This window comes from Salmo salar, chromosome ssa05 (genome assembly GCF_905237065.1).
Source record: "Salmo salar chromosome ssa05, Ssal_v3.1, whole genome shotgun sequence".
NCBI lineage: Eukaryota > Metazoa > Chordata > Actinopteri > Salmoniformes > Salmonidae > Salmo > Salmo salar.
In genome coordinates, this window is record NC_059446.1 from 2913433 (window position 1) to 2940711 (window position 27279).

Below are 27279 nucleotides of genomic sequence, written 5' to 3' on the forward strand. Positions count from 1 at the left end.
CACCCAAACATAGAAAAACTAAACTAGAACCCCCACATAGAAAATAATAGATTCGGTTTCTTTTTTTTAATGTCACGGATCCCTCCGGTAATGTTGCTCATTCTGTGCACCAGTTTCGTTTCTACGTCACCGAACTGTTTCATTATGATACCTGGTTCCTCACTGATTTATATTTGTATAAATGTGCCCTTTGGTTCGCCATTGTCCTGTCGATTACTGTTCCAATGCCCACTGGTCGTGTGAGTACCTGTGCTGTGTTGTTTTGGCTTTCGTGCCGCTTGTATTGTGCAGATGATTACGGGTCTCGTTCGGTGCATTTATTCGAGGTACTCCTCGCTCTTTTGTTTGGATGTCAACCCTGTGTTTTGTATACGTGTTTGTTTGGTCTTTGTCCCTGTGCCTTTACATGGCATGCTGTAATTTGGGTAAAGACATTTTCAAAAACTATTACGCATTCCTACGCCTGTCTCCCGATCCTTTATACTAACGATCCTTTATACTAACGTGACATTTTATGCATGAATACGAAGGCTCACTGTTAGTTGTTGGCGTTTCCTGCCTAAGTTTGCCCACATGCCCACTTTGCCAATGAAATAATCATTCAAATAATTGGCAACATCAAATGGTTTTGTGATGAATAAGCCACCTGTTTCGATGAAAGATGGAGTTGAATTTATCTTTCAGCCCAGAATTTCATTGAAAGTACTCCAATGTTTTTTTCCTTCATTCTTTATATCATTAATCTTGGCTTCATAATACAGTTTATTCTTGTTGTTGTTGAGTTTAGTCACATCATTTCTCAGTTCTCATTAAGTCAGCCAGTGAGATGTGCAGCCAGACTTACAGTGAGGGGAAAAAGTATTTGATCCCCTGCTGATTTTGTACGTTTGCCCACTGACAAAGAAATGATCAGTCTATAATTTTAATGGTAGGTTTATTTGAACAGTGAGAGACAGAATAACAACAAATAATCCAGAAAAAAACGCATGTCAAAAATGTTATAAAATGATTTGCATTTTAATGAGGGAAATAAGTATTTGACCCCTCTGCAAAACATGACTTGGTGGCAAAACCCTTGTTGGCAATCACAGATGTCAGATGTTTCTTGTAGTTGGCCACCAGGTTTGCACACATCTCAGGAGGGATTTTGTCCCACTCCTCTTTGCAGATCTTCTCCAAGTCATTAAGGTTTCGAGGCTGACGTTTGACAACTCGAACCTTCAGCTCCCTCCACAGATTTTCTATGGGATTAAGGTCTGGAGACTGGCTAGGCCACTCCACGACCTTAATGTGCTTCTTCTTGAGCCACTCCTTTGTTGCCTTGGCCGTGTGTTTTGGGTCATTGTCATGCTGGAATACCCATCGACGACCCATTTTCAATGCCCTGGCTGAGGGAAGGAGGTTCTCACCCAAGATTTGACGGTACATGGCCCCGTCCATCGTCCCTTTGATGCGGTGAAGTTGTCCTGTCCCCTTAGCAGAAAAACACCCCCAAAGCATAATGTTTCCACCTCCATGTTTGACGGTGGGGATGGTGTTCTTGGGGTGATAGGCAGCATTCCTCCTCCTCCAAACATGGTGGGTTGAGTTGATGCCAAAGAGCTCCATTTTGGTCTCATCTGACCACAACACAACGGGGGACCAGTACGAAAAAAAATATGTATGCATTCACTACTGTAAGTCGCTCTGGATAAGAGTGTCTGCTAAATGACTAAAATGTAAACATTGTTTTAACAATTTCACCCAGTTGTCCTCTGAATAATTCAGATGTTCATTGGCAAACTTCAGACGGGCATGTATATGTGCTTTCTTGAGCAGGGGGACATTGCGATCGCTGCAGGATTTCAGTCCTTCACGGCGTAGTGTGTTACCAATTGTTTTCTTGGTGACTATGGTCCCAGCTGCCTTGAGATCATTGACAAGATCCTCCCGTGTAGTTCTGGGCTGATTCCTCACCGTTCTCATGATCATTGCAACTCCACGAGGTGAGATCTTGCATGGAGCCCCAGGCCGAGGGAGATTGACAGTTCTTTTGTGTTTCTTCCATTTGCGAATAATCGCACCAACTGTTGTCACCTTCTCACCAAGCTGCTTGGCGATGGTCTTGTAGCCCATTCCAGCCTTGTGTAGGTCTACAATCTTGTCCCTGACATCCTTGGAGAGCTCTTTGGTCTTGGCCATGGTAGAGAGTTTGGAATCTGATTGATTGATTGCTTCTGTGGACAGGTGTCTTTTATACAGGCAACAAGCTGAGATTAGGAGCACTCCCTTTAAGAGTGTGCTCCTCATCTCAGCTCGTTACCTGTATAAAAGACACCTGGGAGCCAGAAATCTTTCTGATTGAGAGGGGGTCAAATACTTATTTCCCTCATTAAAATGCAAATCAATTTATAACATTTTTGACATGCGTTTTTCAGGATTTTTTGTTGTTGTTATTCTGTCTCTCACTGTTCAAATAAACCTACCATTAAAATTATAGACTGATCATTTCTTTGTCAGTGGGCAAACGTACAAAATCAGCAGGCGATCAAATACTTTTTTCCCCTCACTTATTAGCCACTCCTTTTGTCCCTTCTCTTTCAACCATACCGTTTTTCATTTCCTCATCAATCCATCAATCCTTAACAGCTCTAACAGTCAGTTTCTTAACAGGTTCATGTTTATCAATCATTGGAAGAAGCAATTTTCATAAATTCATCAAGTGCAGCGTCTGGAAGCTCCTCATTAATCACGTCAGACCAACAAATATTTTTAACATCATCCACATAAGAGTCACAGCTAAATGTTTTGTATGATCTCTATTTTAGGCCCAGCTTTAGGAACTTTGTCTTTCCTGGATATAGCCACTATATTGTGATCACTGCATCCAATGGTTCTACAGCATTAGTAAAAATGTGATCAATACATGTGGATGATCTTGTTCCTGTAGTGTTTGTAAACACCCTGGTAGGTTGATTAATAACCTGAACCAGATTACAGGCACTGGTTACAGTGAGAAGCTTCCTCTTGAGCGGACAGCTTGATGAAAACCAGTCGATATTCAGGTCCCCAAGAAAGTAGACCTCTCTGTTTACATCACATACGCTATCAAGCATTTCACACATATTATTTAGATACTGACTGTTAGCATTTGGTGGCCTATAGCAACACCCCCAATAGAAAAGGCTTTAGATGTGCCAAGTGAACCTGCAACCACAACACTTCAACAACACTTGACAAAAGTCTTATTGATTCAAGGGTTTTTTCTTCACTTGTATTATTTTCTACATTGTAGAATAATAGTGAAGACATCAAAACTATGAAATAACACATATGGAATCATGTAGTAACCAAAAACGTGATAAACAAATTCAAATATATTTTAGATTCTTCATAGTAGCCACCATTTGCCTTGATGACAGCTTTGCACACTCTTGGCGTTCTCTCAATCAGGTGCGGGGGGGCTGCCTTAATCGAAATCCACATCTTCGGCGCCCGCGGAGCAGTGGGTTTACAGCATTGCTGTCACGTCCTGACCAGTAGAGGGAGTATTTGTTATTGTAGTTCGGTCAGGACGTGGCAGAAGGGTATTTGTTTTATGTGGTTCGGGGGGTTTTTGGGCACTGTTCTTTGTTAGTGTATTTCTATGTTTTGTTAATTGGGGTGTGGACTCTCAATTGGAGGCAGGTGTTTTCTAGTTGCCTCTGATTGAGAGTCCTATATATAGGTATGTGTTTGTTGAGTGCTTTGTGGGAGATTGTTCTGTGTATAGCCTTGTGCCTTACCAGCCTGTGAATAGTTGTTGTGGTTTCTTTGTGTACGTGTTTGTTTTGGTTCTCCTTCTTGTCCGTTTATTAGTAAAGAAGATGAGTGAACGTTTCCCCGCTGCATTTTGGTCTAAATCCGACGACAACCGTTACAATTGCTCAGTGTCAGAACGACAGATTTTTACCTTGCCAGCTCTGGGATTCGAACGAGCAACCTTTTCGGTTACTGGCCCAACGCTCCGTTTATGGTAGTTAGGTAGCCTAGTGGTTAGAGCGTTGGACCAGTAACCGAAAGGGTTGCTAGTTCGAATGCCCGAGCTGGCAAGGTAAATAAGAATTTGTTCTTAGCTGAATTGCCTAGTTAAATAAAGGTTACATAAAAAAAATAATACAAAATGTTTGCCAATCCCTGTGTAACACTGGGTGTGTTAGTATCCAGGGTGTGTTATACTGGGTGTGTTAGTATCCAGGGTGTGTTATACTGGGTGTGTTATACTGGGTGTGTTATACTGGGTGTGTTATACTGGGTGTGTTATACTGGGTGTGTTATACTGGGTGTGTTAGTATCCAGGGTGTGTTATACTGGGTGTGTTAGTATCCAGGGTGTGTTATACTGGGTGTGTTAGTATCCAGGGTGTGTTAGTATCCAGGGTGTGTTAGTATCCAGGGTGTGTTAGTATCCAGGGTGTGTTAGTCTCCAGGGTGTGTTATACTGGGTGTGTTATACTGGGTGTGTTAGTATCCAGGGTGTGTTATACTGGGTGTGTTAGTATCCAGGGTGTGTTATCCAGGGTGTGTTAGTATCCAGGGTGTGTTAGTATCCAGGGTGTGTTAGTCTCCAGGGTGTGTTATACTGGGTGTGTTATACTGGGTGTGTTAGTATCCAGGGTGTGTTATACTGGGTGTGTTATACTGGGTGTGTTATACTGGGTGTGTTAGTATCCAGGGTGTGTTATACTGGGTGTGTTATACTGGGTGTGTTATACTGGGTGTGTTATCCAGGGTGTGTTATACTGGGTGTGTTAGTATCCAGGGTGTGTTATCCAGGGTGTGTTAGTATCCAGGGTGTGTTAGTATCCAGGGTGTGTTAGTCTCCAGGGTGTGTTATACTGGGTGTGTTATACTGGGTGTGTTATACTGGGTGTGTTATCCAGGGTGTGTTATACTGGGTGTGTTAGTATCCAGGGTGTGTTATACTGGGTGTGTTAGTATCCAGGGTGTGTTATACTGGGTGTGTTATACAGGGTGTGTTATACTGGGTGTGTTATACAGGGTGTGTTATACTGGGTGTGTTATACTGGGTGTGTTATACAGGGTGTGTTATACTGGGTGTGTTATACAGGGTGTGTTATACTGGGTGTGTTATACTGGGTGTGTTAGTATCCAGGGTGTGTTATACTGGGTGTGTTATACAGGGTGTGTTATACTGGGTGTGTTATACAGGGTGTGTTATACTGGGTGTGTTATACAGGGTGTGTTATACTGGGTGTGTTATACTGGGTGTGTTAGTATCCAGGGTGTGTTATACTGGGTGTGTTATACTGGGTGTGTTATACTGGGTGTGTTAGTATCCAGGGTGTGTTATACTGGGTGTGTTATACTGGGTGTGTTAGTATCCAGGGTGTGTTATACTGGGTGTGTTATACTGGGTGTGTTATACTGGGTGTGTTAGTATCCAGGGTGTGTTATACTGGGTGTGTTATACTGGGTGTGTTATACTGGGTGTGTTAGTATCCAGGGTGTGTTATACTGGGTGTGTTATACTGGGTGTGTTAGTATCCAGGGTGTGTTATACTGGGTGTGTTATACTGGGTGTGTTATACTGGGTGTGTTAGTATCCAGGGTGTGTTATACTGGGTGTGTTATACTGGGTGTGTTATACTGGGTGTGTTATACTGGGTGTGTTATACTGGGTGTGTTAGTATCCAGGGTGTGTTATACTGGGTGTGTTATACAGGGTGTGTTATACTGGGTGTGTTATACAGGGTGTGTTATACTGGGTGTGTTATACAGGGTGTGTTATACTGGGTGTGTTATACAGGGTGTGTTATACTGGGTGTGTTATACTGGGTGTGTTATACTGGGTGTGTTAGTATCCAGGGTGTGTTATACTGGGTGTGTTATACAGGGTGTGTTATACTGGGTGTGTTATACAGGGTGTGTTATACTGGGTGTGTTATACAGGGTGTGTTATACTGGGTGTGTTATACAGGGTGTGTTATACTGGGTGTGTTATACTGGGTGTGTTATACTGGGTGTGTTATACTGGGTGTGTTAGTATCCAGGGTGTGTTATACTGGGTGTGTTATACTGGGTGTGTTATACTGGGTGTGTTAGTATCCAGGGTGTGTTATACTGGGTGTGTTATACTGGGTGTGTTATACTGGGTGTGTTAGTATCCAGGGTGTGTTATACTGGGTGTGTTATACTGGGTGTGTTATACTGGGTGTGTTATACTGGGTGTGTTATACTGGGTGTGTTATACTGGGTGTGTTATACTGGGTGTGTTATACAGGGTGTGTTATACAGGGTGTGTTATACTGGGTGTGTTATACTGGGTGTGTTATACTGGGTGTGTTATACTGGGTGTGTTATACTGGGTGTGTTATACTGGGTGTGTTATACAGGGTGTGTTATACTGGGTGTGTTAGTATTCAGTCTCAGCCGCTCTCGTCCCTCCCTCCCTCCCTCCCTCCCTCCCTCCCTCCCTCCCTCCCTCCCTCCCTCCCTCCCTCCCTCCCTCCCTCCCTCCATCTCTCATGGCCAGAGGATGCTACCATGCTCCTTCTCTTCCCTCTCTCACTGTGTGTGTGTGTGTGTGTGTGTGTGTGTGTGTGTGTGTGTGTGTGTGTGTGTGTGTGTGTGTGTGTGAGAGATGCTACGGTGCCCTCTGTCCCTCCATACATCCTGTTGTTAGTCCACACATCACTCCTCTCCTCACACAGACCTAGAAATACCCCAGGGCAAACAGCCACACACTCACACACTCTCTCTCACACAGAGAAACAGCTACACACACACACACACACACACACACACACACTCCTCTCCTCACACAGGCCTAGAAATACCCCAGGGCACACACTCAAACAGCCACACGCACATTGGCAGCCTCATCTCCCTGTATATGAAGAAAGAAAAATCTGTTTTATACGCAACAACAAAACTACTAAACGATCTAGAACTAAAAAACTACTAAACTCTTTAGAACTACGAAACGAATAACATTTCTAGTACTAGAAAATGAGTAAACTGTAAAACTAACTACAAACTGACTAAACTTTCTAGTACTACAAAACTACAAAACGATCTAAACTACAAAACGAATAAACTGTCACGTCCTGACCATAGAAAGCTTTTATTAGGTCAGGGCGTGACAGGGGGTTTTGTCTAGTTTATGTATTTCAATGTGGGGTTCTAGTTTATGTATTTCTATGTTGTTGTTTTTTTTGGGATGATCTCCAATTAGGTCATCGTTGTCTCTAATTGGAGATCATATTTAAGTTGGTGTTTTCCCCACCTGGGTTTGTGGGAGATTGTATTTTGAGTTAGTGTATGTTGCACCTCTTCGTCACGGTTTGTTGTTTTGTTTATTAGTTTATTTGTATGTCTCGCATAGTTTCACAGTTGTAATAAAATGTGGAACGGTACACACACTGCGCTTTGGTCCCGTTCTTCAGACAGCCGTGACATAAACTGTCTAGAACTACTAAACTGCTAAACTGTCTATTACTACTACAAGTGGTGGAAAAAGTACCCAATTGTCATATTAAAAAAAAAAGATATATATATATATTTCTCCTTTATTTAACCAGGTAGACTACTTGAGAACAAGTTCTCATTTGCAACTGCGACCTGGCCAAGATAAAGCATAGCAATTCGACACATACAACAACACAGAGTTACACATGGAATAAACAAAACATACAGTCAATAATACAGTAGAACAAAAGAAAACAAAAAGTCTATATACAGTGAGTGCAAATAAGGTATGTTAAGGCAATAAATAGGCCATGGTGGCGAAGTAATTACAATATAGCAATTAAACACTGGAATGGTAGATGTGCAGAAGATGAATGTGCAAAGTTGAGATACTGGGGTGCAAAAGGAGCAAAATAAATAAATAATTACAGTATGGGGAGAAGGTAGGTAGATAGATGGGCTGTTTACAGATGGGCTATGTACTACTTGAGTAAAAGTAAAAATACCTTAATAGAAAGTTATTCAAGTAAAAGTGAAAGTCACCCAGTAAAAGTCTAAAAGTATTTGGTTCTAAATACACTTAAGATTTAAAAGTAAAAGTAGAAATATAAATAATTTCAAATTCCTTATATTGAACAAAGCAAACGGCACCATTTTTTACAGATAGCCAGGGGCACACTCCAACACTCAGACATCATTACAGATAGCCAGGGGCACACTCCAACACTCAGACATCATTACAGATAGCCAGGGGCACACTCCAACACTCAGACATCTGTGTGTTCAACTACACCGCTGAGAGTGTTCAACTACACCGCTGAGAGTGTTCAACTACACCGCTGAGTGTGTTCAACTACACCGCTGAGAGTGTTCACCTACACCGCTGAGAGTGTTCAACTACACCGCTGAGAGTGTGTTCAACTACACCGCTGAGAGTGTTCAACTACACCGCTGAGTGTGTTCAACTACACCACTGAGAGTGTGTTCAACTACACCGCTGAGAGTGTTCAACTGCACCGCTGAGAGTGTGTTCAACTACACCGCTGAGAGTGTTCAACTACACCGCTGAGAGTGTGTTCAACTACACCGCTGAGAGTGTGTTCAACTACACTGCTGAGAGTGTTCAACTACACCGCTGAGAGTGTTCAACTACACCGCTGAGAGTGTTCAACTACACCGCTGAGTGTGTTCAACTACACCACTAAGAGTGTTCAACTACACCGCTGAGAGTGTTCAACTACACCGCTGAGAGTGTTCAACTACACCGCTGAGAGTGTTCAACTACACCACTGAGAGTGTGTTCAACTACACCGCTGAGAGTGTTCAACTACACCGCTGAGAGTGTTCAACTACACCGCTGAGAGTGTTCAACTACACCGCTGAGAGTGTGTTCAACTACACCGCTGAGAGTGTGTTCAACTACACCGCTGAGAGTGTGTTCAACTACACCGCTGAGAGTGTGTTCAACTACACCGCTGAGAGTGTGTTCAACTACACCGCTGAGAGTGTTCAACTACACCGCTGAGAGTGTTCAACTACACCGCTGAGAGTGTTCAACTACACCGCTGAGTGTGTTCAACTACACCGCTGAGAGTGTTCAACTACACCGCTGAGAGTGTTCAACTACACCGCTGAGAGTGTTCAACTACACCGCTGAGAGTGTTCAACTACACCGCTGAGAGTGTGTTCAACTACACCGCTGAGAGTGTTCAACTACACCGCTGAGAGTGTTCAACTACACCGCTGAGAGTGTGTTCAACTACACCGCTGAGAGTGTGTTCAACTACACCGCTGAGAGTGTTCAACTACACCGCTGAGAGTGTGTTCAACTACACCGCTGAGAGAGTGTTCAACTACACCGCTGAGAGTGTTCAACTACACCGCTGAGAGTGTGTTCAACTACACCGCTGAGAGTGTGTTCAACTACACCGCTGAGAGTGTTCAACTACACCGCTGAGAGTGTGTTCAACTACACCGCTGAGAGTGTGTTCAACTACACCGCTGAGAGTGTGTTCAACTACACCGCTGAGAGTGTGTTCAACTACACCGCTGAGAGTGTTCAACTACACCGCTGAGAGTGTTCAACTACACCGCTGAGAGTGTTCAACTACACCGCTGAGTGTGTTCAACTACACCGCTGAGAGTGTTCAACTACACCGCTGAGAGTGTTCAACTACACCGCTGAGAGTGTTCAACTACACCGCTGAGAGTGTTCAACTACACCGCTGAGAGTGTGTTCAACTACACCACTGAGAGTGTTCAACTACACCGCTGAGAGTGTGTTCAACTACACCGCTGAGAGTGTGTTCAACTACACCGCTGAGAGTGTGTTCAACTACACCGCTGAGAGTGTGTTCAACTACACCGCTGAGAGTGTGTTCAACTACACCGCTGAGAGTGTGTTCAACTACACCGCTGAGAGTGTGTTCAACTACACCGCTGAGAGTGTTCAACTACACCGCTGAGAGTGTTCAACTACACCGCTGAGAGTGTTCAACTACACCGCTGAGAGTGTTCAACTACACCGCTGAGAGTGTGTTCAACTACACCGCTGAGAGTGTGTTCAACTACACCGCTGAGAGTGTTCAACTACACCTCTGAGAGTGTTCAACTACACCGCTGAGGTGTTTATTTGTAAATGTTTCTTGTTGTTTGTTTATTTGTTACCCTTATCACACATGGTGTTATGGTGATGGTTACCGTTGACGATGTGTGTGATGGTTACCGTTGACGATGAGTGTTATGGTGATGGCTATGTCGATAGTTATGGTTGTGGGTGTGTCTTACAGGTGTGGGTGTGTCTTACAGGTGTGGGTGTGTCTTACAGGTGTGGGTGTGTCTTACAGGTGTGGGTGTTTGTCTTCCAGGCGTCGGGTGCTGTTGAGGCCACAGGGGCTCCATGCCCTCCACTGCCAGGTGATGTTGGGGGCGGGGAGTCCGTACCCTGTACAGGTGAGGGTCTGTCTGCTGCCACGGCGATACGGGCTAGAGGGTGCCGCTATTTCCTTCTCATGGATCTGAGGGGGAACTGGGGGGAGGGGTAGAACGACGGGGGAGACTCTAATCAGGGAATCAGACCATGGTCAAATACATTCATCATATATCTACAAATACTTGATTTAGCTTGAAGCTTTTGGGAATTTTCCATTTGATTAATTGAACCTGACAACTAGAGTGTGTGTCTGTTCAACTACACCACCGAGTGTGTTCAACAACACCACTGAGAGTGTGTGTGTTCAACTACAACGCTGAGTGTGTGTGTGTTCAACAACATCACCGAGTGTGTGTGTGTGTGTGTGTTCAACTACACCACTGAGAGTGTGTGTGTTCAACAACATCACCGAGTGTGTGTGTGTATGTGTGTTCAACTACACCACTGAGAGTGTGTGTGTTCAACTACACCACTGAGAGTGTGTGTGTTCAACTACACCGCCGAGAGTGTGTGTGTTCAAATAAACCACTGAGTGTGTGTGTCTGTTCAACTACACCACTGAGAGTGTGTGTGTTCAACTACACCACTGAGTGTGTGTGTCTGTTCAACTACACCACTGAGTGTGTGTGTGTTCAACTACACCACTGAGTGTGTGTGTCTGTTCAACTACACCACTGAGTGTGTGTGTCTGTTCAACTACACCACTGAGTGTGTGTGTGTTCAACTACACCACTGAGTGTGTGTGTCTGTTCAACTACACCACTGAGTGTGTGTGTCTGTTCAACTACACCGCCGAGAGTGTGTCTGTTCAACTACACCACTGAGTGTGTGTGTCTGTTCAACTACACCACTGAGTGTGTGTGTCTGTTCAACTACACCACTGAGTGTGTGTGTCTGTTCAACTACACCACTGAGTGTGTGTGTTCAACTACACCACTGAGAGTGTGTGTGTTCAACTACACCACTGAGTGTGTGTGTCTGTTCAACTACACCACTGAGTGTGTGTGTCTGTTCAACTACACCACTGAGTGTGTGTGTCTGTTCAACTACACCACTGAGTGTGTGTGTCTGTTCAACTACACCACTGAGAGTGTGTGTGTTCAACTACACCACTGAGAGTGTGTCTGTTCAACTACACCACTGAGTGTGTGTGTCTGTTCAACTACACCACTGAGTGTGTGTCTGTTCAACTACACCACTGAGTGTGTGTGTCTGTTCAACTACACCACTGAGTGTGTGTCTGTTCAACTACACCACTGAGTGTGTGTGTCTGTTCAACTACACCACTGAGAGTGTGTCTGTTCAACTACACCACTGAGTGTGTGTGTCTGTTCAACTACACCACTGAGTGTGTGTGTCTGTTCAACTACACCACTGAGTGTGTGTGTCTGTTCAACTACACCACTGAGTGTGTGTGTGTGTTCAACTACACCACTGAGTGTGTGTGTGTGTTCAACTACACCACTGAGTGTGTGTCTGTTCAACTACACCACTGAGTGTGTGTGTCTGTTCAACTACACCACTGAGTGTGTGTCTGTTCAACTACACCACTGAGTGTGTGTGTGTTCAACTACACCACTGAGAGTGTGTCTGTTCAACTACACCACTGAGTGTGTGTCTGTTCAACTACACCACTGAGTGTGTGTGTCTGTTCAACTACACCACTGAGTGTGTGTGTCTGTTCAACTACACCACTGAGTGTGTGTGTGTGTTCAACTACACCACTGAGAGTGTGTCTGTTCAACTACACCACTGAGTGTGTGTCTGTTCAACTACACCACTGAGTGTGTGTGTCTGTTCAACTACACCACTGAGTGTGTGTGTGTGTTCAACTACACCACTGAGAGTGTGTGTGTTCAACTACACCACTGAGTGTGTGTGTGTGTTCAACTACACCACTGAGTGTGTGTGTCTGTTCAACTACACCACTGAGTGTGTGTGTGTTCAACTACACCACTGAGTGTGTGTCTGTTCAACTACACCACTGAGTGTGTGTGTGTGTTCAACTACACCACTGAGTGTGTGTGTGTGTTCAACTACACCACTGAGTGTGTGTCTGTTCAACTACACCACTGAGTGTGTGTGTGTGTTCAACTACACCACTGAGTGTGTGTCTGTTCAACTACACCACTGAGTGTGTGTGTGTGTTCAACTACACCACTGAGTGTGTGTGTGTGTTCAACTACACCACTGAGTGTGTGTGTCTGTTCAACTACACCACTGAGAGTGTGTGTGTTAAACTACACCACTGAGTGTGTGTGTTCAACTTCACCGCTGAAAATAGTTTGATGGTGAGCCTTCTACGCACAAGCGCTTTTGTTTATTTGTAAATGTTTCTTGTTATTTGTTTATTTGTTACCCTTGACGATGAGTGTGATGGTGATAGTGATAGTTACTGTTGGCGACGTATGTTATGGTCATAGTTACCGTTGGCGATGAGTGTGATGGTGATAGTTACCGTTGACGATGAGTGTGATGGTGATGGTGATAGTTACCGTTGACGATGCGTGTTATAGTTATACAGTTGAAGTCGGAAGTTTACATACCCCTTCGCCAAATAAATTTAAACTCAGTTTTTCACAATTCCTGACATTTAATCCTAGTAAAAATTCCCTGTCTTAGGTCAGTTAGGATCACCACTTTATTTTAAGAATGTGAAATGTCAGAATAATAGTAGAGAGAATGATTTGTTTCAGCTTTTATTTCTTTCATCACATTCCCAGTGGGTCAGAAGTTCACATACACTTAATTAGTATTTGGTAGCATTGCCTTTAAATTCTTTAACTTGGGTCAAACATTTCGGGTAGGCTTCCACATGCTTCCCACAATAATTTGGGTGAATTTTGGCCCATTCCTCCTGACAGAGCTGGTGTAACTGAGTCAGGTTTGTGGGCCTCCTTGATCGCACACGCTTTTTCAGTTCTGCCCACACATTTTCTATAGGGTTGAGGTCAGGGCTTTGTGATGGCCACTCCAATACCTTGACTTTGTTGTCCTTAAGCCATTTTGTCACAACTTTGGAACTATGATTGGGGTCGTTGTCCATTTGGAAGACCCATTTGTGACCAAGCTTTAACTTCCTGACTGATGTCTTGAGATGTTTCAATATATCCACATAATTTTCCTCCCTCATGATGCCATCTATTTTGTGAAGTGCACCAGTCCATCCTACAGCAAAGCACCCCCACAACATGATGCTGCCACCCCCATGCTTCACGGTTGGGATGGTGTTCATCGGCTTGCAAGGCTCCCCCTTTTTCCTCCAAACATAACGATGGTCATTGTGGCCAAACAGTTATATTTTTGTTTCATCAGACCAGAGGACATTTCTCCAAAAAGTACGATCTTTGTCCCCAAGTGCAGTTGCAAACTGTAGTCTGGCTTTTTTTATGGCGGTTTTGGAGCAGTGGCTTCTTCCTTGCTCAGGTTATGTCGATATAGGACTCATTTTACTGTGGATATAGATACTTTTGTACCTGTTTCCTCCAGCATCTTCACAAGGTCCTTTGCTGTTGTTTTGGGATTGATTTGCACTTTTCGCACCAAAGTACGTTCATCTCTAAGAGACAGAACGCGTCTCCTTCCTGAGTGGTATGACGGCTGCGTGATCCCATGGTGATTATACTTGCGTACTATTGCTTGTACAGATGAACGTGGTACCTTCAGGCGTTTGTAAATTGCTCTCAAGGATGAACCAGACTTGTGAAGGTCTACAATTTTTTTTTTCTGAGGTCTTGGCTGATTTCTTTTGATTTTCCCATGATGTCAAGCAAAGAGGCAATGAGTTTGAAGGTAGGCCTTGAAATACATCCACAGGTACAACTCCAATTGACTCAAATTATGTCAATTAGCCTATCAGAAGCTTCTAAAGCGATGACATCATTTTCTGGAATTTTCCAAGCTGTTTAAAGGCACAGTCAACTTAGTGTATGTGAACTTCTGACCCACTGGAATTGTGATACAGTGAATTATAAGTGAAATAATCTGTCTGTAAACAATTGTTGGAAAAATTCCTTGTGTCATGCACAAAGTAGACGTCCTAACCGACTTGCCAAAACTATAGTTTGTTAACAAGAAATTTGTGGAGTGGTTGAAAAACGAGTTTTAATGACTCCAACCTAAGTGTATGTAAACTTCCGACTTCAACTGTAGTTACCGTTGACGATGAGTGTGATGGTAATGATAGCTAACTGCAGCTTCCTGTCTGGGTTGGCGCCCCCCCCCCCCTTGGGTTGTGCCGTGGCGGAGATCTTTGTGGGCTATACTCGGCCTTGTCTTAGGATGGTAAGTTGGTGGTTGGAGACATCCCTCTAGTGGTGTGGGGGCTGTGCTTTGGCAAAGTGGGTGGGGTTATATCCTGCCTGTTTGGCCCTGTCCGGGGGTTTCATCGGATGGGGCCACAGTGTCTTCTGATCCCTCCTGTCTCAGCCTCCAGTATTTTTGCTGCAGTAGTTTATGTGTCGGGGGGCTAGGGTCAGTCTGTTACATCTGGAGTATTTCTCTTGTCTTATCCGGTGTCCTGTGTGAATTTAAATATGCTCTCTCTAATTCTCTCTTTCTCTCTTTCTTACTTTCTCTTGGAGGACCTGAGCCCTAGGACCATGCCTCAGGACTACCTGGCATGATGACTCCTTGCTGTCCCCAGTCCACCTGGCCGTGCTGCTGCTCCAGTTTAAACTGTTCTGCCTGCGGCTATGGAACCCTGACCTGTTCACCGGACGTGCTTGTTGCACCCTCGACAACTACTATGATTATTATTATTTGACCATGCTGGTCATTTATGAACATTTTAACATCTTGACCATGTTCTGTTATAATCTCCACCCGACACAGCCAGAAGAGGACTGGCCACCCCTCATAGCCTGGTTCCTCTCTAGGTTTCTTCCTAAGCTTTTGGCCTTTCTAGGGAGTTTTTCCTAGCCACCGTGCTTCTTTCACATGCATTGCTTGCTGTTTGGGGTTTTAGGCTGGGTTTCTGTACAGCACTTTGAGATATCAGCTGATGTACGAAGGGCTGTATAAATACATTTGATTTGATTTGATTTTGATTTGATTTAATGATGATAGTTACTGTTGACGATGAGTGTTTTGGGGATGGATACCGTTGGCAATGAGTGTTATGGTGATAGTTACCGTTGACGATGAGTGTGATGGTGAGTCTCCTCTCCAGCAGGGAGGCTGTGTTCTTGAGGAGGACGGTGTAGTTCCCAGCATCCTCAGGGTGAACGTCTCTGATCTCTAAGGTATAGTGCTGATGGAGACGCATCCTGTTGAACTCTGGACGACGGCTGATCAACTTATCACCTTTATACCTGAGAGAACATCCAAACAAAAAGGAATACAAAGTTGATCTTGATATAGCAAGGTATTGTAGCAAATAAGTATGATAAAATACATGCATCAGAAACAGAGAACACTTTGGGAATTGTCTGATCAATATCAGCAAGCTAGAAAAGCTAACTGCAGCAAAATAGCTAGCTACCTGATTGGCTAAACAGAATGTCAGCACACTTTTGTCCAGCAACAAACCTAGCACTGAAAGATACATTTAAAGGGCGTCCTCGCAACAAAGTCATGACATTATGAAGATAAATATTCCATATCAGATAGTTAATGTTCCAAATCAGATAGTTAATGTTCCATATCAGATAGTTAATGTTCCATATCAGATAGTTAATGTTCCAAATCAGATAGTTAATGTTCCATGGCAGATAGTTAATGTTCCATGTCAGATAGTTAATGTTCCATATCAGATAGTTAATGTTCCATATCAGATAGTTAATGTTCCATATCAGATAGTTAATGTTCCATATCAGATAGTTAATGTTCCATATCAGATAGTTAATGTTCCATGGCAGATAGTTAATGTTCCATATCAGATAGTTAATGTTCCATATCAGATAGTTAATGTTCCATATCAGATAGTTAATGTTCCATGGCAGATAGTTAATGTTCCATATCAGATAGTTAATGTTCCAAAGCAGATAGTTAATGTTCCATGGCAGATAGTTAATGTTCCATGGCAGATAGTTAATGTTCCATATCAGATAGTTAATGTTCCATGGCAGATAGTTAATGTTCCATGGCAGATAGTTAATGTTCCATATCAGATAGTTAATGTTCCATGGCAGATAGTTAATGTTCCATGGCAGATAGTTAATGTTCCATATCAGATAGTTAATGTTCCATGGCAGATAGTTAATGTTCCATGGCAGATAGTTAATGTTCCATATCAGATAGTTAATGTTCCATGGCAGATAGTTAATGTTCCATGGCAGATAGTTCATGTTCCATATCAGATAGTTAATGTTCCGTGGCAGATAGTTAATGTTCCATATCAGATAGTTAATGTTCCATACCAGATAGTTCATGTTCCATGGCAAATAGTTAATGTTCCATATCAGATAGTTAATAATGCCAGATGGTCTTACCACTGTATGTCAGGTCTGGGGTATGCTGACACATTGACTAACAGTTTAAAGGACTTCTGTCCTAATGTTGCCTCGACGACCGGGCCGCTCCTGTAGTCTAGGCTGATGAATGGCTTCTCTGCAACAGGACACACACACACACACACACACACACACACACATAGGAGGGCAAAGAGGAGGTTTGGTGAAACCTACTTGCGTAATAAGAAACCTTGCCAGAAGACTTAGGAAAGGTCTTTAATTACCTAGGCTTTAGCTCAGCAGGCTAACGCAGTCTTGTGGTGCACAAAAGGCTGTCACGTCCTGACCAGTAAAATAGGTTATTTGTTATTGTAGTTTGGTCAGGGTGTGGCAGGGGGTGTTTGTTTAGAGTGTTTCGGGGTTTGTTGGGCTATGTTCTTGTTAGTCTATTTCTATGTTAGTTCTAGTATGTCTATTTCTATGTGGTGTTAATTGGGTTGACCTTCAATTAGAAACAGCTGCTCCTCGTTGCTTCTAATTGAAGGTCCTATTTAAGAGGGGTGTTTTTTTTCCTATGGGATTTGTGGGTAGTTATTTCCTGTTTTGTGTTCGTGCACCTGACGGGACTGTTAAGTGGCGTTTGTTGTTTTTGTTTACGTGTTTCCTTCTTTAATGAAATAAAAAGATGAGTATTCACGTTCCCGCTGCGTTTTGGTCCAATCCTTACGACGCCCGTGACAATGGCCCGGGTTTCAAACGTCGTTCTTACCGTGCACTATGACCTGCGTTGCCAGATCCAGTTTCTTCTCCGCACTGATGGCAGAGCAGGTGTACATGCCGGTGTCGCTGACGTTAACACTTTGGATGGTCAGGATGCTGACTGCCTCCGTGAACCCAGAGAGAGAATTACGCTTGTGCACTATGCCCACTGTACTGTTCATCTAGAGGGAGGGAGGGAGGGAGGGAGGGAGAGAGAGAGAGAGAGAGAGAGAGAGAGAGGATTACACTTGTGCACTATGCCCACTGTACTGTTCATCTGGAGGGAGGGAGGGGGGGGGAGGGAGGGAGAGAGAGGGGGAGAGAGGGAGAGAGAATTACGCTTGTGCACTATGCCCACTGTACTGTTCATCTAGAGGTGGGAGAGAGAGAGACAAAGGGAGAGAGGGGGGAGAGAGAGAGAGAGGGATTAGAGAGAGAGAGGGATAGAGAGAGAGGGGGGTAGAGAGAGAGAGAGAGAGGGGGGGTAGAGAGAGAGAGAGAGAGATAGAGAGAGAGAGGGGGATAGATAGAGGGAGAGAGAGAGAGATTGAGAGAGACAGGGAGAGAGAGAGGGGGGTAGAGGGATAGAGAGAGAGAATTGAGAGAATTGAGGAGAGAATTGAGAGAGAGAGAGAGAGAGAGAGAGAGAGAGAGGGATAGAGAGAGAGGGGGGAGAGAGAGGGGGAGAGGGATAGAGAGAGAGGGGGGTAGAGAGAGAGGGGGGGTAGAGAGAGAGAGAAAGAGGGATCGAGAGAGATAGAGAGAGGGATAGATAGAGGGAGAGAGAGAGAGAATTGAGAGAGAGGGGGGGTAGAGAGAGAGAGAGAGAGAGAGGCGGTAGAGAGAGAGAGAGAGAGAGAGGGTAGAGAGAGCGAGAGAGAGAGAGGGGGTAGAGAGAGAGAGAGAGGGGGGGTAGAGAGAGAGAGAGAGAGAGAGAAAGTAAGAGAGACAGAAATGTAAAGACATAAACATGACCTTCTATACACATACATCCATCTATTAACCGTTAGTTCCTCCAAGCTACATGAAATAGTACCATATAACATAGGACATCATTCAGTGAATTAGCTTCATCCGAGCTGCAGCGATACTGATCGCTTGCCGTAGGTTCTGTTCCATTCAAATGTACGTTTTTCCCTCATCATTTACCTGGATCTACGTTAAGCGTGCAAACTACTATTTTTCACCGGCCGTACCTGTTTTCCAGGATAAGACCACAGGAACTCAACGAGCGTGTTAAACTCAACGGTGGCGGTACAGTTGAGCGTCAGGGCTTCCTCCGTGAACAGCTCCACCGAGTCCTCTGGATAGAGCTTGAAGTCGTAAACCTGGCTTCCTGTCGGGTGGTTGGGGGGGTGAGAGAGGTCAATGTGACACCACCACAGTGACAAACAGAGCTGGCCCAGAGAAGTCGAGTCTCTTTGGCTGGCCCGTCACCATGTCCCTGGACCCCTGGCACCGTTCCATCACTTTTAAACTCACATCCTTCCTTTCTCTCTTCCTTGAAGTAATCACTTGAAGAAAATGACCTATTTACCAACATTGGGTCGGTGAAAGTTGCATAGTTTTACAACTATCCAGTCATTACAGATCAATGATTATTTCAACTAATTGAGGAAGTATTGAACAAGGCTTAGGGCTGGAGTGGGCTAGCTCTGTCGACTCGAGGCTGAGCTAATCTGTTGAAATGTCCACCTTTCAAACGGTCGTCACCAAATCTGTGAGGACTTGATAGGGGAAACCAAACTGAATTCATCCAGTCCTTTCACCTGTCTTTAGGAAAACTTTAAAAGTACCAGCACTCGACCAAGATCTCTCTAATCGTAAAACTCAATTTGTGGCTCTCTGCTCTTATTGGAAAAAATGTGGACTCTTAAAGACTCTGTGTGAATCTGTATGAAGGTGATACTGTATCTGTACTAGCTAGCTAGTGTCTGTATGAAGGTGATACTGTATCTGTACTAGCTAGCTAGTGTCTGTATGAAGGTGATACTGTATCTGTACTGGGTGGGAGCTAGCTAGCTAGCTAGTGTCTGTATGAAGGTGATACTGTATCTGTACTGGGTGGGAGCTAGCTAGCTAGCTAGTGTCTGTATGAAGGTGATACTGTATCTGTACTGGGTGGGAGCTAGCTAGCTAGTGTCTGTATGAAGGTGATACTGTATCTGTACTAGCTAGCTAGCGTCTGTTTGTCTTAACGCTCCATCTGCGCTAAGACGTATGACAGGCGATGGAAAGCACTTTCCTCAGAGCCATGATTCTGTTTCTGTTGACCCGGGTCGATGTGTAAAGGTCATCCCTTCAGGTCTGGACTGAGAGACTCTGAGATGCGAGTCCCAAATGTCTCACTATTCCATATAAAGTGCACAATTTTTTGACGAGGCTGGTCAGTAGTACTGCACTATATTGGGAATAGGGAGGCATTTGGGACTCAGCAATCTGAGAGGTGAGTGATATCAGACGATAACACTGGGAGTCCAGATCCTCAGGTGACACAGAGTTCAGTCCCGAACAGACATTTAGACAGCAGACGAAAAGACAGTGGTGAGCGCTTACTGCTTCTAAGAACCGTTGTCTTAGTTCGCTCTTAAATAAATTACTCTCCTGAACTTTCTTTATCATGTAATGTGTGCTGTTTCCTACTTCAGACCTGTGAGACTGGGATCTCTAAGGATATAGAGAGACATGCAGTATGGACGTCTCTGTTATAGAGAGACATGCAGTATGGACGTCTCTGTTATAGAGAGACATGCAGTATGGACGTCTCTGTTATAGAGAGACATGCAGTATGGACGTCTCTGTTATAGAGAGACATGCAGTATGGACATCTCTGTTATAGAGACATGCAGTATGGACGTCTCTGTTATAGAGAGACATGCAGTATGGACGTCTCTGTTATAGAGAGACATGCAGTATGGACGTCTCTGTTATAAGAGACATGCAGTATGGACGTCTCTGTTATAGAGAGACATGCAGTATGGACGTCTCTGTTATAGAGAGACATGCAGTATGGACGTCTCTGTTATAGAGAGACATGCAGTATGGACGTCTCTGTTATAGAGAGACATGCAGTATGGACGTCTCTGTTATAGAGACATGCAGTATGGACGTCTCTGTTATAGAGAGACATGCAGTATGGACGTCTCTGTTATAGAGAGACATGCAGTATGGACGTCTCTGTTATAGAGAGACATGCAGTATGGACGTCTCTGTTATAGAGAGACATGCAGTATGGACGTCTCTGTTATAGAGAGACATGCAGTATGGACGTCTCTGTTATAGAGAGACATGCAGTATGCACGTCTCTGTTATAGAGAGACATGCAGTATGGACATCTCTGTTATAGAGAGACATGCAGTATGGACATCTCTGTTATAGAGACATGCAGTATGGACGTCTCTGTTATAGAGAGACATGCAGTATGGACGTCTCTGTTATAGAGAGACATGCAGTATGGACGTCTCTGTTATAGAGAGACATGCAGTATGGACGTCTCTGTTATAGAGAGACATGCAGTATGGACGTCTCTGTTATAGAGAGACATGCAGTATGGACGTCTCTGTTATAGAGAGACATGCAGTATGGACATCTCTGTTATAGAGACATGCAGTATGGACGTCTCTGTTATAGAGAGACATGCAGTATGGACGTCTCTGTTATAGAGAGACATGCAGTATGGACATCTCTGTTATAGAGAGACATGCAGTATGGACATCTCTGTTATAGAGACATGCAGTATGGACGTCTCTGTTATAGAGAGACATGCAGTATGGACGTCTCTGTTATAGAGAGACATGCAGTATGGACGTCTCTGTTATAGAGAGACATGCAGTATGGACGTCTCTGTTATAGAGAGACATGCAGTATGGACGTCTCTGTTATAGAGAGACATGCAGTATGGACGTCTCTGTTATAGAGAGACATGCAGTATGGACGTCTCTGTTATAGAGAGACATGCAGTATGGACGTCTCTGTTATAGAGAGACATGCAGTATGGACGTCTCTGTTATAGAGAGACATGCAGTATGGACGTCTCTGTTATAGAGAGACATGCAGTATGGACGTCTCTGTTATAGAGAGACATGCAGTATGGACGTCTCTGTTATAGAGAGACATGCAGTATGGACGTCTCTGTTATAGAGAGACATGCAGTATGGACGTCTCTAAGGATATAGAGATGCATGCAGGGTGTCCGTGTACTAGGTAGTGTATACTATGTAGTGCATGGTTACCTGTGGACTGCACCAAGTAGAGGGTAGAGCGGTAATCTCTCCCTTGTTGTGTAGCTTGGCAGTAAATCCCAATGATGAAAGGTCTGGAGTCTAAGGTCTGTCTAGGGATGGACCAGCCTCTTTTACTGTCCCACACCATCCCCTCATCCTCCAGCGGCATAGGTACCGTCTCCCACTGGGGAGAGAGGAGAGGAGAGAGGGATGACAGAAGAGAATGAGGAGAGGAGAGAGGAATGACAGAAGAGAATGAGGAGAAGAGAGAGGGATGAGAGGGGATTGAGGAGAGGAGAGAGGGATGAGAAGAGAAGAGTTGAGTAGAATATAATAGAGCAGAGTAGAATATAATAGAGAAGAGTAGAGTAGAATATAATAGAGTAGAGTAGAGAAGAGTAGAATATAATAGAGTAGAGTAGAGTAGAGAAGGGTAGAATATAATAGAGTAGAGAAGAGTAGAATATAATAGAGAAGAGTAGAATATAATAGAGTAGAGTAGAGAAGAGTAGAATATAATAGAGCAGAGTAGAGTAGAATATAATAGAGCAGAGTAGAGTATAATAGAGCAGAGTGGAGAAGAGTAGAATATAATAGAGCAGTTTAGAGTAGAATATAATAGAGTAGAGTATAATATAATAGAGTAGAGAAGAGTATAATATAATAGAGAAGAGAAGAGTAGAATATAATAGAGCAGAGTAGAGTAGAATATAATAGAGCAGAGTAGAGTATAATAGAGTAGAGAAGAGTAGAATATAATAGAGTAGAGTAGAGAAGAGTAGAATATAATAGAGAAGAGAAGAGTAGTATATAATAGAACAGAGTAGAGTAGAGTAGAATATAAAAGAGCAGAGTAGAGTAGAATAGAATAGAGCAGCGTAGAGTAGAATATAATAGAACAGAGTAGAGCAGAGTAGAATATAATAGAGCTGAGTAGAGTAGAATAGAATAGAGCAGCGTATAGTAGAGTAGAGCATAGTAGAGCAGAGAAGGTACCAACCAGATAAAGTGTGACGATGAGGTCGGGAACAGTGACTAGACAAGGTACTGTGATGTGAGTGGAGGATCGCGATATGAAAATGGTCTCGAGGTCGCCGTTACTTCCTCTGTTTCTCCTGAGGAAAGGCTGCTCCAGATCTGGAGGAAAGGAGGACAGGACAGTCACAAGGCAGTCAGAGAACAATGACAGATAATATACAATATAATACACAATATACACTTTTTAGAATGAAGACAATCAGTCGATCGTGAGTCGTTTGTGTTACCGCTTGGCTGGAACAAAAGTCTTTTCATACAACCCTTGGGGATTAATAAAATACAATCTAATTGCATCTAATCTCATCTCATTTCACCAACTGTCTGTGTATAAATCACCCCCGGCATATAACAGCCTCTGGGCTCCCTGCAGAGGAGTGTCATTCTAAAGTGTATAATATTGCAATGTAGTAATTTGCTCCTAGCGCCACAGATGGTACAATGAGCAAGATGTTTCACCGGATGTATAAATGTGAAGCATCCAGTTGGCGTTTCCACCTCACAACCAAATATGGTGATGAGAGGAAGCCTATTGGCCGGCAGTGGGAGAAGATGGAGCGAGATGGATTTTGGCCGACATTCTGCTCATTTTCTTCATCTATGAAACATTTGATCTCAATACTGTTTTCTGTTCTCAAAACTAGAATCTGTTACAAACAGAGTGGACTACGTTTTGTAGACTTTACCCTTTGGTAAAAATTTTTTAAAAATGGCGTTGTTTTCGAAGGAGTTCAAAGGCAAAATGTAATTATTGCACACTCGCACTTCACAGAGTTAGCATTCCCTAATGTAAATATGCAAATACAAATCTCGCTAGCTTGGGCTTGGTTCTGCCCACCTCCTTGCTTGGTTCTGCCCACCTCCCTGCTTGGCTCTGCCCACCTCCTTGCTTGGTTCTGCCCACCTCCCTGCTTGGTTCTGCCCACCTCCTTGCTTGGTTCTGCCCACCTCCTTGCTTGGTTCTGCCCACCTCCCTGCTTGGTTCTGCCCACCTCCTTGCTTGGTTCTGCCCACCTCCCTGCTTGGTTCTGCCCACCTCCCTGCTTGGTTCTGCCCACCTCCTTGCTTGGTTCTGCCCACCTCCTTGCTTGGTTCTGCCCACCTCCCTGCTTGGTTCTGCCCACCTCCTTGCTTGGTTCTGCCCACCTCCCTGCTTGGTTCTGCCCACCTCCCTTGCTTGGTTCTGCCCACCTCCCTGCTTGGTTCTGCCCACCTCCCTGCTTGGTTCTGCCCACCTCCTTGCTTGGTTCTGCCCACCTCCCTGCTTGGTTCTGCCCACCTCCTTGCTTGGTTCTGCCCACCTCCTTGCTTGATTCTGACCACTATGATTAATTTGCTCCTGTTGGAAACGACAGGCTGTGGTATATCTTGGGTTAGTTACAAAAAAATCTTTGCTAGCAGAACAGCTCAGCCAATAACGGTTAGAAACCACAGGATCCTGATTGTCTTCATTAGAACAGCAAGATAGTTTCACCTCAGGATATCGGTCTGATAGGTGAACGTACTCTATCTATGATGTGCTGCTCTGAAAATCACCTTGATTTTTCACTCTGTATGTGATTGTTACTGCATGGGGCCTCAGCTAGACTTCACAGTCATTTCTGTCATCAATTGACATTGTCTACATCCAAAATGGCACCCTGTTAGATGCCTATGGGCCCTGGTCAAAAGAAGTGCACTATAGGAACTAGGGTGGATGGCTGCCGCTTTACGGGATCTTGATCAATTCTTCTACTTTCTGTGGGGTTTTTTTCCCCCCGCTAATCTCACTTTTTTTTTGTACATAAAGTTTCCTCCATTTCCTATGACCGAAAAAAGGCTTCTGGACATCAGAACAGCAATAATCCCTAACCTCCATACTGATTAAGATTTCAACTTCAACCAGTAGGGGGAACAGGACATACTGCAAACCCTGGACCAGGCCCTAATCCCAAAGACTCGGAAAAGGAAGAGATGGCCTAAGAGAGGCCGACGTGCGGGCACCCTGACGAAAGTACGTCAGCGAGTAAATTAACCGCATCTACCCTTCGTTCTATTGCCGAGGCACCAAATCACTGGAGAACAAACTGGACAAGCTCCGTTCGAGACTATCCTATCAACAGTACCTGAAGAACTGTAATATCTTATGTTTCCTTGGAGTCGTGGCTGAACAAGGAAATGTTTTTTTCTATTTATCGGCAGGACCGAACGGCAGGAATACCTCATAGTACCTCATGATGAGTTGTAGAACACACTATTTACCAAGAGAGTTCTCATCTATATTATTCCTGGCTGTCTATTTACCACCACAGAACGATGCTGGCACTAAGATCGCACTCAATGACCTCTATAAGGCCATAAGCAAACAATAAAATGCTCATCCAGAGGCGGCGCTCCTAGTGGCCGGGGACTTTAATGCAGGGAAACTGAAATCCTAACTTTTACCTAATTTGTACCAGCATGTTACATGTGCAACCAGAGGAAAAACAACTCTAGACCACCTTTACTCTACACACAGAGACGCGTACAAAGCTCTCCCTCGCCTTCCATTTGGCAAATCTGACCATAATTCTATCCTTCTGATTCCTGCTTACAAGCAAAAACTAAAGCAGGAAGTACCAGTGACTCGCTCAATACGGAAGTTGCCAGATGACTCAGATGCTAAGCTACAAGACTGTTTTGCTAGAACAGACTGGAACATGTTCCGGGATTCTTCCGATGGCATCGAGGAGTACACCACATCAGTCACCGGCTTCATCAATAAGTGCATCGACGACGTCGTCCCCACAGTGACCGTGTGTACATATCCCAACCGGAAGACATGGATTACAGGCAACATTCGCACTGAGCTAAAGGGTAGAGCTGCCGCTTTCAAGGAGCGGGACTCTAACCCAGATGCTTATAAGAAATGCTGCTATGCCCCCCGACGAACCATCAAACAAGTAAAGCATCAATACAGGACTAAGATTGAATCCTACTACACCGACTCCGATGCTCGTCAGATGTGGCAGGGCTTGCAAACTATTAAGGACTACAAAGGGAAGGACAGCCGCGAGCTGTCGAGCCTACCAGACGAGCTAAATTACTTCTATGCTCGCTTCGAGGCAAGCAACACTGAAGCATGCATGAGAGCACCAGCTGTTCCGGATGACTGTGTGATCATGCTCTCCACAGCCTATGTGAGTAAGACCTTTAAACAGGTCAACATTCCCAAGGCCGCAGGGCCAGACAGATTCAATTCGGATTCAACTCCAATACGCATACAGCCCCAACAGATCCAAAGATGATGCATTTCTATTGCATTCCACACTGTTCTTTCCCACCTGGACAAGAGGAACAGCTTCACCTGGAATGCTTTTCCCACAATCTTGAAGGTGTTCCCACATATGCTGAGCACTTGTTGGCTGCTTTTCCTTCACTCGGCGGTTCAACTCATCCCAAACCATCTCAATTGCGTTGAGGTCGGGTGATTGTGGAGGCCAGGTCATCTGATGCAGCACTCCATCACTCTCCTTCTTGGTCAAATAGCCCTTACACAGCCTGGAGGTGTGTTGGGTCATTGTCCTTTTGAAAAACAAATGATAGTCCCACTAAGCCCAAACCAGATGGGATGGCGTAACGCTGCAGAATGCTGTGGTAGCCATGCTGGTTAAGTGTGCCTTAAATTCTAAATAAATCACTGACAGTGTCACCAGCAAAGCACCCCCACACCATAATGCCTCCTCCTCCATGCTTCACGGTGGGAAATAAACATGCAGAGATCACCCATTCACCCACACCGCATCTCACAAAGACATGGAGGTTGGATCCATAAATCTCCAATTTGGACTCATCAGACCAAAGGACACATTTCCACTCGTCTAATGTCCATTGCTCGTGTTTCTTGACCCAAGCAAGTCTCTTCTTATTATTGGTGTCCTTTAGTAGTGGTTTCTTTGTAGCAATTCAACCATGAAGGCCTGATTCATGCAGTCTCCTCTGAACAGTTGATGTTGAGATGTGTCTATTACTTGAATTCTGTGAAGCATTTCTTTGGGCTGCAATTTCTGAAGCTGGTGACTCTAATGAACTTATCCTCTGCAGCAGACGTAACTCTGGGTCTTCCTTTCCTGTGGCGGTCCTCATGAAAGCCAGTTTCATCATGGCACTTGATGGTTTTTGTGAATGCACTTGAAGAAACTTTCAAAGTTCTTGACATTTTCCAGATTGACTGACCTTCATGTCTTAAAGTAATGATGGACTGTCATTTCTCTTTGCTTATTTGAGCTGTTCTTGCCATAATATAGACTTGGTCTTTTACCAAATAGGGCTATCTTCTGTATACCACCCCTACCTTGTCACAACACAACTGATTGTCTCAAACTCATTAAGAAGGAAAGACATTTCACAAATTAACTTTTAACAAGGCACACCTGTTAATTGAACTGCATTCCAGGTGACTACCTCATGAAGCTGGTTTAGAGAATGCCAAGAGTGTGCAAAGCTGTCATCAAGGCATAGATAGGGTGGCT

At 44.2% G+C, this 27279-nt stretch overlaps 1 protein-coding gene across 2 annotated transcripts in view; it reads right to left on the reverse strand.

Moving 5' to 3' along the window:
- LOC106591130 (vascular endothelial growth factor receptor 3) overlaps window positions 1-27279 on the reverse strand; it is a 215335-nt gene that overhangs the window by 93127 nt on the left and 94929 nt on the right. For both annotated transcript variants that reach the window (XM_045717812.1, XM_045717811.1), the window contains exons 4-10: window positions 22755-22891; window positions 21764-21938; window positions 18728-18867; window positions 17542-17713; window positions 16812-16929; window positions 15514-15692; window positions 10293-10476 (exon numbers count right to left, since the gene is read on the reverse strand). In XM_045717812.1, coding sequence (XP_045573768.1) covers window positions 10293-10476; window positions 15514-15692; window positions 16812-16929; window positions 17542-17713; window positions 18728-18867; window positions 21764-21938; window positions 22755-22891 — 1105 coding nt within the window. The remainder of the gene's footprint in view (window positions 1-10292; window positions 10477-15513; window positions 15693-16811; window positions 16930-17541; window positions 17714-18727; window positions 18868-21763; window positions 21939-22754; window positions 22892-27279) is intronic.